Source organism: Lissotriton helveticus, chromosome 3_1 (assembly GCF_964261635.1).
Source record: "Lissotriton helveticus chromosome 3_1, aLisHel1.1, whole genome shotgun sequence".
Classification (NCBI taxonomy): domain Eukaryota; kingdom Metazoa; phylum Chordata; class Amphibia; order Caudata; family Salamandridae; genus Lissotriton; species Lissotriton helveticus.
Window position 1 is genome coordinate 291,671,880 of NC_136061.1, and position 13,697 is coordinate 291,685,576.

Genomic DNA, 13,697 nt, shown 5'->3' on the forward strand with positions numbered 1-13,697 from the left:
CGTTAGAATGGCTAGGTCCAGATCCATAGCTGAGACGAGATCAGCGATGTCGGAGGAGTGTCTCTGGGCCGATCTGCAGTTGAGTAGGATGCATGTTTAAAATGTTCAGGATGTTTATGCTGCTTATATTCTGTTAGAAACTTGGTTACTTTACTAACTGATGCATAACTTGAACCAAACATTGTTTTATGGGCACTTGCCTGGTAATGACAGTATACAATAGCTGCTGTTATGGGTATTTCATTCTCCTTACCAAAGAGGTTTTACTATGTACATAGTTTAATTTACATAGGTTAGCATGCACCAGCATTATGTTCAGCATTGTTTACCCTGCCTCAGTGGGTCATCATTGTTCCGTTGGAATTCTGGCCAGGTTTACGTAGGGTCTGACTGATTATGGCCTTCTAGATGGAAGATCATTTAAATCCTATACTGGTAAACGCAAAACTAGAATTTGATGGATAGCAGGCAGCACTGAAGGACACGCAACAGACCTTTACATCTAGCGCCTTTCACTTCTGGTCCAGATTCATTGTCCTGAGAAAGAAAATGTTCGGCCGATACACGTGATCTCTGGTGAACTCGTTCCTTCATAGTTTTTGCAAGAGGTAGAAAAAGTGTATTATTGAGGCCAATGTATGAGCAACTTAAAAAGCGTGGAGGGGGCGCAGGGTCACCGGAGGGCTTCTCTGCAATTTCTTCCAATTTCCTCTAGCTACTGATGGTGACAGTGGAGGAGTATAAAGGAGATCACTTACTTTGCACAAATGCAAATAACAGTGGTTTCAACTTACTCCTTTCATGTGGCTGAAACCATGGTTATCAGGGCTCGAAAAATCAAAAAAATGGTATTAGTCCTGCAGGACTAGTACCTTAAAAAATGTCCTCGACCTAACTGCAACCTACTTGACCTTCGTCTGTGAAAGCGGAGCAAATGTGACAAGATAACAAGATTTAAAGGCATCTTTATTGCTCATTAACTTCGTGAGCAATAAAAATGCCTTTAAATCTTGTTATCTTATCACATTTGTTCCGTTTTCGCAGACAGAGGACAAAAGTTGGTTTATTTTCCTACTCGCCAGAAAGGGCGAGTAGGATCTAAAAACAGCTCGACCGTGTTAAATTTAGCTCGACTATGCGAGTGGTCGAGTGGAATTTTCGAGCCCTGCTTATGTATTAGATGTGATCTATAAATAACTTGTGGGCTAGAAAATGAGTTGCTCCTTTATCCAATATCCTTATCAGTAACTGGTCTTTAAACCTTACAGTATCTTTTTAAAATATTCAAAATAAATTGTCCAGCTTAATCATTGCCCATCTGGTCAAAAACGTTGAATTCAACCTGTGAATTTCTGCAGGTAAATCTTATACCGATGAAATCTGTTTATTAGAACAGCAAAAACTTAGTTTTACTACAGACCACCATATAGTATAAGGACAATTTTTAACTTGCTGTTTAATAAGTAATCTCTTTTGAAAACTATATTGCTCTTGCATATTTGATGAATCTGAACATATATAACTGGTGAACAATTACGGTTCAAAGAATACAGTGCAAGTCTATGGTGAAAATTACAGAGCACTCGCCTCTAAACTTGTGAAATATTATAATGCTATTAGAACAACTTTTGGCATTATATTATCATAATGGGAAACTACCCGTTGCATGTAGTGAAGATGTCTACATATATCACAGGCCTAGTAAAAGGCAAAAGAAGCACTGTATGTTTGCATCAAAAAGAGGACTAGCATTTGGGGCACCTACAACCCTTCACTCCTAAGAGGCCAATTTCAGGCATGGGTTTGCGTCTCCTGATGATCTTGAAGAGGTGTCCTAGATTTTCCTGGATTTTCCGTTTGAGGGAAGGAAAGAGTGACTGATTGCAAAGCCAACAGGTCTCACCTTATTAATATTTTTATGAAAAAGAAATGGTTTTTGGTGAGTTTGTGCAGCATCCGCAAGAAAAAGAAAAACCATGACTTGTACGCTAACAGCTGTCTAAAGGCAAGATCTAACCATGGACTCTATTGACTGGCATCTTTTGCATCTTCCGCATCTTCACCGATGTTAGCAGAAATACAGTGTTATGCTATTTCTTAGGCGTTTTGTGTCTTAACATTCCCAATTACTGAGTCATATGATGCATTATTCTTTTTGTATGAATAAAATTGGCATCAAATTTCAGCGTCCTTTTTAGGTCTCGCACCTGGCGATGCAGCATGAAGCGCTGTCGCCAGCGAGACCTATTGTCGTCGACTATGCTTTCAAGGGAGACAGGAGATGGGCACGTGCAGGCTGGCTGGACTGGAAATGTGAACGCGCGCGTTCACCATGTACAGTCACGCGCTGTTTATCTGCTGTCTCCTTTGCAAGCCTCATGCAGTTATTTTCACTTTCCCTCTCCGCCGTCGGCTCCACGGCCCGTCAACGCGCACCGAAGTGAATGAAAAGCAATGCTCAGGAAAATATTTCCAACTCTATTTCCCTCGCCGCACCAGCAGCTGGTAGAAGCAGCTGCAGACTCTGCTTATTTTTTAGAGCTCCAAGCGCGGCCGCTTTAATGTACAGCAAACCACATGCAATATAATTTTTTTTATGCGCACGCGAGCTCCAAGTGCGGCGCGCTTTCCATGCACAGCATGCTTCACCCCACTTACCGGCACTTGTGGGGACTTTGCGCTGCTCCTCGGCTGGTTTCCGTCTTCAGCCGGTCACTGCAGCCGGTCACTGCAGCAACAAGCGGGGCTCCGTCTTGCTCACGCAGAATCCCTTCCTTTACCACCTTCAAAAAGGAAACGAAAATGTTTCTCATGAACAAATTGTCATCCTAAACCTATAACTCCTAGAAGCCTACCTGCCTTTGCTTGTATTCAAACAGCAATGTCTACCTCACCTATATTGTATTATATGCGATCCCCGATTGTTTGTTTAACGTTTGAAAATTATTTTCTGTAAAACCCCCTGACAACCCCATAGACTGTCTGCACTCTGCCTCTGCTTTTAATCAAACAGCAATGTCTACCTCACTTGTATTGTAACATATGCGATTCACGACTGTACGTATAACTTGTGATAATCAGGTACTGTAAATCGCTCTGATACCCCCGTGGGTCATGTCCGCGCTATATAAAACTTTATAAATAAAATAACAGGAGCCCTGCCTGAAATATTGCTTTGGCCGCACCATGCGGCATTCACCACCTAAGTGTCCCCACTAAATCCGTGAGACGCCAATTCCATCGCCCATCCTACCCCCGGTTCGTGCAGACCCCAATCACCCTATCCCCCACTCGTGCGCAGCCCTTCTCTGGGTGCTGCTGACTCCCCCTGCGGGCGCGCCCCCAAGTCACGTGACGGTCGCGCACGGCCCCGCTTCCTTCTGTGAATGGGAACCAGTAGTTCCGGTTAGTGGAGGCAGAATAGAGGTAGTGCCGGGGTCCGTTGCAGGAAAAGGGGCTCTTCCTCCATTCTGGGAAGCCACGGACAAACCCGTTCTGCCCCCGAGGCTGCCATGCACCTCCTCCTTCCCAGGTAAGATGGAGTTTACTGCGGGCACTCACTGGCCCTTTAAGGATGCATTGTGGGCCATGGAGTGTTTGATGAGGCTTAATTGTCAGCTGATAATACACCGTGAGAGTTGCGTTTACACAGCCCTATTTATTTAGTCAGCTGCACAGTTAATGCGGCTGCGGGAACGTGCAGTTCCGCTTTTCCCAAACTCGCTTATAGCTCCTGCTAAAGAAGCGAGGGGGGTATGGTCCTGTGCAGGTAGCGACTTGGGCTATGCCTCCCAGCAAACAGCACTAACTAAACTGCTTGTTTTATTTGTCAGTAGAAAAAGAGATGAAAAACATACAGCTTTAGAAAAAATACCCTTTATTCTGTGTAAAGGACATTCATCTGTCGAAGGGATACACTGTTGAAATTACCCAAATGTTCAAGCAAAAATTTGCTACAAATTGGAATTGTAAAATATTAATGGAACAGTAGTCGGTGGTTTATTTATTTCGGGCTGTGCACTGTGATTTGACACGGACCATGACATTATTTGTGTTTCACGGGCCTCTCTGAAATGGGGCTTCCAACCAATTCAAAACTAGCTACCTAGACCCTTTATGTGCGCATCCCTGGGTGGCCCTCTTTGATATTTTTTAAACTCTATCAAAAACCATTCAGCTGTCTGCTTGTGCCAACATGTGCACTTGGAATGTCAATGTAAAACTTTAGCCTGCCAGGGTTGTGGTTGCATGCATGTGAACACAAGGGTGACAATTAAAAAAATGTTTGTAATAAAGATTTACTAAAACATTTAAAGTAAAATGTTGCTGGCCGCCGAAACATAAAAGATGGGCACTGTTAATTCTTGTTTGCTTTAATAATTGGCTTACCTTTTAAACATTAAAACAAGTCCAGGGGATTGGTGTGTTGTAATGGGAAGAGAGACAAGCAGTGTTTTCAACTTTAACTCTTATCGCAAACTTCGCTGTCTGCTGCAGGTACAAAGCTGAACAGCATTATACCAAACTTGCTTTGCCTTTTGTGAAAGTTCGTCCAGTAGGCTTTGAGAAATTAGCAAAAAAATGTACGTTGGGTGGTCCTGAAGGGTTTGAAGATAAAGTTGTAAAGGTGTTTTTTGATTTGCCTCCAAGGTTAGCCTTGTTTGCACAGGATGTGGGAGATGTTTGGCATTCTTGTTAGTGTTGGACATTTGCACCGGTCCGTTATGGGGCAAAAGTGTTTATTTTCGAAAACTGTGGCATACTTTGACGCATCTACATGACGTTTGACAGACCATCCGCATGTTTGGTCCTCTGTGGCATGATACGTTTTAATGGCCTAGTAATTTTAGAGCAGGTTGGTGCATATGTGAGCATGTTGGCAGGCTGCCCTTAAGCCAAGCTTCATGCAAGTATTTCTGGCTTCATGCAGATCTGAAGGGGAGGGGCAAGTCTATGGGAAGGTGGATCAAAAGTGATTTGATAATACTTTTGGCTTTATTTCACGATCTTGCACATCTTTCAGCACAGAGCCCATTCTTGGTACTTACATTGCAAGCAAATACTTCAAGAGGGGCACAGATAAGGGAGGATATTAAAAAAACAAGCATTTGCAATGCAATAGGTCTCGCATTTACGCGAGTTTTAGCTATTGACATTGCAAATAACAATGCCTTTTATTTTTGTATTCGTTTTAAAAACATAAATTAAAGGCATTGTCATTTACAATGCCAATAGCTTTAACTCGTGTAACTGCGAGACCTATTGCATTGCAAATGCTTGTTAATGGAGGCAGCAGTGAAGTCAATGACAATCCAGTCTTAGCATGTCCGATAGCTTTCTTCCGGGCCAGCACAGTTTTAGGGGTCATGGTTCCTAGCAATCTTAACATTGTTGATCATCATGTTCCAGACTAAAGCTGAGATTGCACGCACTCTGTCTTTCTCACTACACCCATTGAGCACTTGAAGATAGGAGTGGTCTGTTTAGCTTTTCCGAGACACAAAATGTGCAGTTTACCAAAGGATTATGAACAGCTGTTTGTCAAATATGAATGTTTGTGTTCACCCCTTTGTCATTTTTTAACCACTTTATTTATAACTTTTCAGCACAATTACAGGGGAAGGGGGGGGGGTTGCAGCCGTATATACATTTTGCACCATCTCAAAGAAGGATACACCGAACGGTGAAGGACCCCGCCAGGATCTCCAAACAATTGATATGAAGGGCCTGCTCGTCTAACGACCAAGCGATGCCTGTGGAGAAATCTCCACAACTGGCGTCTGATTCTGACCAGATCGGGAACCGACCCGAAGATCGCCCTGCCATTCCAGACCTCCATGTAAGTCAACCACCAGGACATCTCCTCCTTGGCCTCCACCGATAGAGGCACGGACTGATCGTAGGAGAGGCCCCGCCGAAGATGATGGCCTTTCAGGCGCTGCATTGACCTGTAATACAGGGGACCCGGGAAGATTGCCTGAATGGATGATGAGAGAAGTCCCACCATCCGGGCTATCTGCCGGAGAGAAGTATGGGCCTTGGAAATGGTTTGGCGCTACTCGTGACGAATCTTCGCCATCTTGCGAGCTGGCAGATTCAACGTGGCCTGCACCGAATCAATGATGAAAAGAAGGAAAACCAGCGATTGGGTAGGGCACAGGACGGACTTCTGGCCGTTGACCGCAAAGCCCAGATCCTGGAGAAGAGCGACCGTCTGCTGCAGTTGAATAGTCAACTCGACGGGCACTGTGCCATTAGCAACATATCGTCGAGATAGACTATTAGGCAGACGCCCTGTCCCCGCAGAAATTCCACCACTGGATGTAAAACCTTGGTAAAACACCATTGAGAGGAGGCCCGTCCGAATAGAAGAGCGGTAAACTCGAAGATCTGACCTGGCCAACAGAAATGAAGGAACCTTCGATTCAGAGGATGAATAGGGACAACCAGATAAGCGTCCTTTAGGTCCAAACGAACCATCCAGTCGCTTGGAAGAAGGACGTTCCTGAGCAGATGGATCCCCTCCATCTTGAAGTGTCGGTAGACCAACCACCCGTTGAACTCTTTCAGGTTGATCACCAAACGGCGCCCCCCCCCATCACCCTTGTCCACAAGAAACAGATTGCTTAGGAACCCATGAGGATGTAACTCTGATCGATAAATAGCCCTTTGCGAAGCCGGCCCGACACCTCTTCGTCAACCAGCCGCGCATCCGCCTCTGAAAAAACAATGGAATGCGGAGGAGCTGGATGACGCGGGATGTCGTAAAACTCGATGTGAAAACCGCATACGGTCTGCAAGACCCATGCGTCCGAAGTTAGCGCCACCCAGGCCTCCTGAAAAGCCTGGAGCCGCCCCCCAATATTTAGATGCGCGGCCGGAAGCTCACTTACCATTGTTGCTGCCACCCAAATTGGTTTTAAAGCCTCCCCGGCCTCTGAAGCGTTGCCCACGGGTGGGGTAGAAGTCTGTATAGGTAGCTGAGGAGTTATATTGCCCTCGACCGGAGCCTTGCCCCTTGTTGGGGTGCTGTTGCTGGTGACCTCCACAGCCAGGCGAGCGGCCCCTCCCACGCCTGGCCCCTTGGGAAAAACTACTCTGGAACACCCTTTTAATATTTGACTGTGCTTTGTCCAGAGACGTAAAGGTGGAAACAAACTTGCCTAATTCTTCAACGAAGGGATCCCCAAAAAGGCCTCCCTCCGCCACGGGTCCCGCCTCCGCCGAAGCCAAATCACCAAGCTTCAGGTCCAGCTTGATCAAGAGGGAGTGACAGCGCTCCGTGGAGATTGCGCAATTCGCATTCCCCACAAACACAACTGCGCACTGGGCCCATTAGACAGAACCTCCGGAGAAATGACAGAACCTCTGGAGAAATGACAGAACCTCCGGAGAAATAACGAAACCCGTCACCTTGGCCTCCTCGGCCCTGTCTAAAATCTTCGTAAGCGCCCCGACGACATCCATCAACTTGTCCCGACAGGACCAATCTATTCCTTTCCGTGGATCTTTCATAAACTTGCCGAGAAACTTAGCCATTTTGGAATCTAACTCAGGGGTGAGAGCCACCTTATGTTTCAAGCGGCTAAATGGGCCTGGTCTAGCTTAGCACATTCCTGAATAATGCGGTTAGTCAGCCGATGTTCCATGGGCCCCATGACTTTGTTGAATTATCCACTGCGGTAAATTGAATTATCTACTGCTTCATGGAAGTCATCGTCAAATGGAAGGCACTCGTGCACTATGTCCTCCTCATAGGAGCCCTCCATGCTACTATGATCAGCTATCCGCAAGATCGCTATAGAGTGATGTAGGCAATGTAGCCCACCAAAAACCAGACCAAAAACGCCTGTGCAAGGAAGGGCGATGTGGGCAGCCCGGAGGACTGAACAATATTGGCGGACAACCAGCCAGCAAATCGAGGGACACGCACCTCGGACGCACGCGGCCCTCACTACCGTGACCGGGCCTAAACTGCCACCTTGCGTGTCCGATCAGCGTATCAACAATGTCCTCTGGCGGCAACGCGGTAAAACCACATTACGGACCCTCGCCGGGGCGTACGGAAGAAATGCGGGAGATACAGACCCCGAACCTGGGATGTTCTTAGTGTGGCAGCGGGGCAAGGCTCACGATGACTATGCTCCTGCAGCGCTCCTCGCAGACTGAAGCGAGCGCGCCGCAGGAGCAACAAGGCATGAGGATTCCCCCTAGCGTGCCTCCAAGGCACAATACATGAAAGGCGGCGGCCGCATAAGAAGCGCGAACGGTTCCGCGGGGATCTGCAAAGAAACAGAAAGCACTCAAAGCAGAATAAATATTGACAAACTGAATCAATTAACACACGCACTGAGCCGCTTGAACACAAGGCATACAGAAAAACAGAAGAGAACAGAGCAACACAACATATCTGGCAGCAGCGAAGAAAGAGGAGGAGCAGTGGAGATGGAGCATCTATCTAGTCTTCAGGAACACTGTGGAAGGACTCCTGTTGGACTGTGCCCGTGGACTCATGGCCTTTGTAGTTTCCTGACTGAAATGTTTGCTGTGTTGGAACTGTTTTTCCTGGATTTGGAAAGAAAAGTTATTTGGTGCTTATCTGGCTGCTGTGGTTTTTCTGTTTGTAATAAAGCGAAGAAGGAAAAGCATAATCTGAGCCTCCGGTCCTGCAGAGAATCCATCACACCATTTTTATGTAGTATCCTCTGCCCTCTTTTCTTTGGTATTTGTGCTATTATTTCCTCATCTAGCGCCTTTTTGGGTCTGCCATTAGCCGTAACTTTTTGTTGTTAATAAAAATATATACACTATACACGCTCCCGTTTTTTTTCTGCCAGTGCCACCAAGCGTGGATCTAATACTTTGACATTCCCTTTATTAAGTAAACTATTTCATGAAGTGTGCAGAAGCGTGGTCCTGCGCACTTTAGCGCACCCCATGTAAAGTAGTAAAAATCGATTTAGAGGTTGAAAAAGCTTGTGTCCGACTTTTGTTGTCTTTTAACACAATTAACAAAACATCTTCAGTTTTGTCCCACTAATTTTGATAGAAAAAAATCAATAACATTTGTATTTGAGGAAGAATGTAGCCTCAAAAAAAGTATTTTTCGTGGAGAATTTCACGGGAGGCATAATTGGGCAAAAAAAAACTTTGAATATTCATAGCATAGCCAAAAGGTCTCGCCTTTGGGACCTTATAAGTGTTTAGCCATGCAACAGTTGATGTTGTTGCACCAAGTATATTGTGCGGATAACTAAACACTTATAAGGTCCCAAAGGCGAGACCTATTGGCTATGCCAATGTTTGTTTTTCATTTCTGACGCTCTCTGGTAATACGTGTTATAGTTTGTAATTTTATGGTATTTCGGTGAGTACATGGCAAGCGTGTTCTTGAGAAAGTAGTTAGCTTTTGATTACCACGTTAAATGGTGTGGGTACTTTAATGATACTTTTTGCACAGCTAAAGATTTGTCATGTATGTTTTTAAAATCCTTAACATTCCCCCTTTTTTGTTTGCCCCTGTCAAGGCTACGTAGCAGTGAAGCAACCGAATCTGATGAACAGAAGGCGCTCATGATGCAAACGAGCTCAAGCCAGAGCCATAATCAATCTGCAAATGAAAGTGGTGATAACTCTTCTGTGGCTCAACCCCCACCTGTACCAAGGTTGCCCCTGGAAGTGCCCTCCCTTGGCAACGACATACACATCCAGCTAGATGTGCCATTGCGGGAGGATAGGGAGAGGCGGGGCTCCAGGCGGCACAGGCCTAATTCTCACTCCCACACACATGGCCACACCCATGCCTCATCTTCTGCTGCTGGTGACACAGAAGATACAGAGTCCGGGGAGCACAGCAGTGCCATGTCGGAGTTCCGCTACGTCTTCGAGTGGCTACAGAAAAGCCTTCCCTACATCCTGATTCTTTGTGCCAAGCTTATTCTTCAGCATGTTCTTGGTAAACTCCCTCTAAGCAACCAATTGGGAAGCATTAATTAATTAATTAATTAATATATTACCCAAAAAATAAGATGCCTATATGTTTTGTTTCATGCACTAATGTTCTAATTTATTACGCGTGGTGGTGTCCCCGAGTGATGTGATGGTGTTCCCGAGTGATGTGGTGGTGTCCCGAGTGATGTGGTGGTGTCCCTGAGTGATGTGGTGGTGTCCCCGAGTGATGTGGTGGTGTCCCCGAGTGATGTGGTGGTGTCCCCGAGTGATGTGGTGGTGTCCCCGAGTGATGTGGTGGTGTCCCCGAGTGATGTGGTGGTGTCCCCGAGTGATGTGGTGGTGTCCCCGAGTGATGTGGTGGTGTCCCCGAGTGATGTGGTGGTGTTACCGAGTGATGTGGTGGTGTCCCCGAGTGATGTGGTGGTGTCCCTGAGTGGTGCCCCTGAGTGACGTGGTGGTGTCCCTGAGTGACGTGGTGGTGTCCCTGAGTGACGTGGTGGTGTCCCTGAGTGACGTGGTGGTGTCCCTGAGTGACGTGGTGGTGTCCCTGAGTGACGTGGTGGTGCCCTTGAGTGACGTGGTGGTGCCCTTGAGTGACGTGGTGGTGTCCCCGAGTGATGTGAGTGATGTGGTGGTGTCCCCGAGTGATGTGGTGGTGTCCCCGAGTGATGTGGTGGTGTCCCCGAGTGATGTGGTGGTGTCCCGGAGTGATGTGGTGGTGTCCCGGAGTGATGTGGTGGTGTCCCGGAGTGATGTGGTGGTGTCCCGAAGTGATGTGGTGGTGTCCCCGAGTGATGTGGTGGTGTCCCCGAGTGATGTGGTGGTGTCCCCGAGTGATGTGGTGGTGTCCCCGAGTGATGTGGTGGTGTCCCCGAGTGATGTGGTGGTGCCCGAGTGATGTGGTGGTGTCCCCGAGTGATGTGGTGGTGTCCCCGAGTGGTGTCCCTGAGTGATGTGGTGGTGTCCCCGAGTGATGTGGTGGTGTCCCCGAGTGATGTGGTGGTGTCCCCAAGTGGTGTCCCTGAGTGATGTGGTGGTGTCCCTGAGTGATGTGGTGGTGTCCCTGAGTGATGTGGTGGTGTCCCTGAGTGATGTGGTGGTGTCCCTGAGTGATGTGGTGGTGCCCTGAGTGATGTGGTGGTGTCCCCGAGTGATGTGGTGGTGTCCCCGAGTGATGTGGTGGTGTCCCCGAGTGGTGTCCCTGAGTGATGTGGTGGTGTCCCCGAGTGATGTGGTGGTGTCCCCGAGTGGTGTCCCTGAGTGATGTGGTGGTGTCCCTGAGTGATGTGGTGGTGTCCCTGAGTGATGTGTTGGTGTCCCTAAGTGATGCCCCTGAGTGATGTGGTGGTGCCCCTGAGTGATGTGGTGGTGCCCCTGAGTGATGTGGTGGTGTTCCTGAGTGATGTGGTGGTGCCCCTGAGTGATGTGGTGGTGCCCCTGAGTGATGTGGTGGTGCCCCAGAGTGATGTGGTGGTGCGGGGGCTGGGAAGCGGCAGCCTTTGAAGTCTGATGCCGAAGCACAGACAAATAGTGCGCGATGTGCACGCAGGGGGGCGGGGGAGCGGCATTCTTTGAAGTCTGATGCCGAGGCACAGACAAATGGTGGTGTGTTATGTGGTTGGAGGTGGTTTGCACGCGCATAGATCCCATGAACTGTATGCGATCCACAGCCTTTTTGGTAGACTTTTCTTTTCCGCTTACTATAATCTCGCCGGAGCAATGCGCAAGCGCATTGGCTCAGGCGAGACCTAAAAATATATTATCAGTATCGTTTTAGGGTGAAATCTTGAGCAAATGTTCCGATTACAGGATTTGTGTAAATTATATCCCAGATATGATGTTGCATGTGGATATTACTTTGGGTTATACGGTGAAAAATGTGTATCCCACGTAATAGTATACAATGGGGAATAATTTACAAGTAAAAAAAAGTTGCAAACATTATGAGACATTATTTACCATTGCCTAGTGGAAAACGTGGCACCTAGCACAAAAACCAATCTGTTAAAGTGCAGTACGGGATTTCTCTGGATGGTTATTGCTCTTGATTTTACCACGAGCATATGGAACGGGATGCAGTGCACAGAGATTCTTGCTCTACTATCCCAATTTATGTAGCAAATTTACTGAAATAACACAAGTGCTGACGTTATGTGATTTCCCATAGTTTCTTATTGCTTCTGGTTACATATCGTTATTTGAATGTCACTAATTGGTTTGTAGTATATCGATTGAGCCGTGTGCCATGGAAGGTGAAGTTATTTTAATTCTGCTAGCCTAAGGCTGTTCTCGTTTTAAAGTTGGAGGTATTGGCAATTTAGCTTTTTTGTACTGGTAGCAGCAAATGGGGTTTCAGGCCATTCGTGTTCCCACTATTTAGTTATCTAAAGCTGCTTCGGAATGTGATTTATACTCTGAAGACATGTTTTATTTGTATTGATTTCGTTTATGTTTCTAGTGTTGTATGCTGTATATCTATTTTTTTGTGCCTATTTACGTTAGTGTTTACCTTTCAAAACCAACCCTTATCTGTTGAAGTTCTCAAGCTGCCCCATTGCAGGCATGATTTTTACGTTTATGCGTATAAATCTTTCTAGACGTATCCATACCTGTTGGCGCTCTCAGATTGCCCCATGGCAGGCTTGAGGAGGTCCCACAGGCCCGGATTTTTATTCTGACACTTAGTTTTTATTTTCTAGTTTTTAATGCATCGCTCCCAGTAGCTGGAGCCACAGAAAATACAGTCCTAATAAGCCACTCACATAGGGCAGCTTGAGTGCTTTATTAAATGTAAGGTCTTTTTAAGTTGATTGCATTACAATTTAATTTTTTTGCTTTGATGTAAATATGTGTGTTTTTATACATATATTTTTTTTATTTCTAATAGGCATTTCTGTTGGGATTGGCCTGCTAACAACTTTTCTGTATGCAAACAAAAGCATTGTTAATCAGGTTTTTCTGAGAGTAAGTAAGCACATTTCTGTTGGGATTTGCCCACTAAAAACATTTCCGTGTGCAAATAACATATTTTAATTGCGTTTTTCAGGGAGTAAGTGCTGCTTTGAAAATGAAAACAGTTTGATTTGGATGCTAGGTTTTCCTATTGAACATTGCGGGAGAAAAATAGGATAACCAGTAAGTGTTGGCTGGGGCATTTTAAAGTGCTGAATAACCAACTTTTTGAGTGAAAGGCAAATTACTGTTACTCGTGTATCTCATCCCCTCAATGCATTTATCGTTAGTGCTACACATAGTCGAGTAGCACTGTAAAAATACCCTCCGGCAATTAAGGTTATATTAAGTAGGATACTGAGCTTTCTGACATAGTAAAGAGTGTTGGCACTGTATAGTGTTAGGATCTGTATATGAGTATATCTGTATAAATATGAGTATATCTGTAATGTGTTCGGTGTATGATATATAATCAATTCTTTATTTGTATCAGTCAATTAAAACCATTAGAAAGGAGATAAACTGTAAAAACATCAAGTTAACACTTCCCAATGTCTAGATACAGTTTGTCCCATATGTGATTTCTGCATCAAACCACTTTAGCAAATGCGTATACATTTAATTTGGGAGTAATAAATTATGTGGATTATGATTGCATCTCAAAAACATAGGGCCTGATTACGAAGGCGGTAAATCCGACACCGACAGGCTGTCATTAGCAGGTTCACCTCCATCGTCCGGCCAATTACCTCCCGCCAGATTGTGATGGTGGATGGTGTGCTGGCAGGCGGAAA

The 13,697-nt window shown here is 45.9% G+C and overlaps 1 protein-coding gene across 1 annotated transcript in view; it reads left to right on the top strand.

Annotated features, from left to right (window-relative positions):
• RNFT1 (ring finger protein, transmembrane 1) overlaps positions 1-13,697 on the top strand; it is a 203,749-nt gene that overhangs the window by 11,722 nt on the left and 178,330 nt on the right. Inside the window, exons 2-3 of the mRNA XM_078679824.1 lie at positions 9,528-9,955; positions 12,839-12,915. Of these exons, the coding sequence (XP_078535950.1) occupies positions 9,528-9,955; positions 12,839-12,915 (505 nt within the window). The remainder of the gene's footprint in view (positions 1-9,527; positions 9,956-12,838; positions 12,916-13,697) is intronic.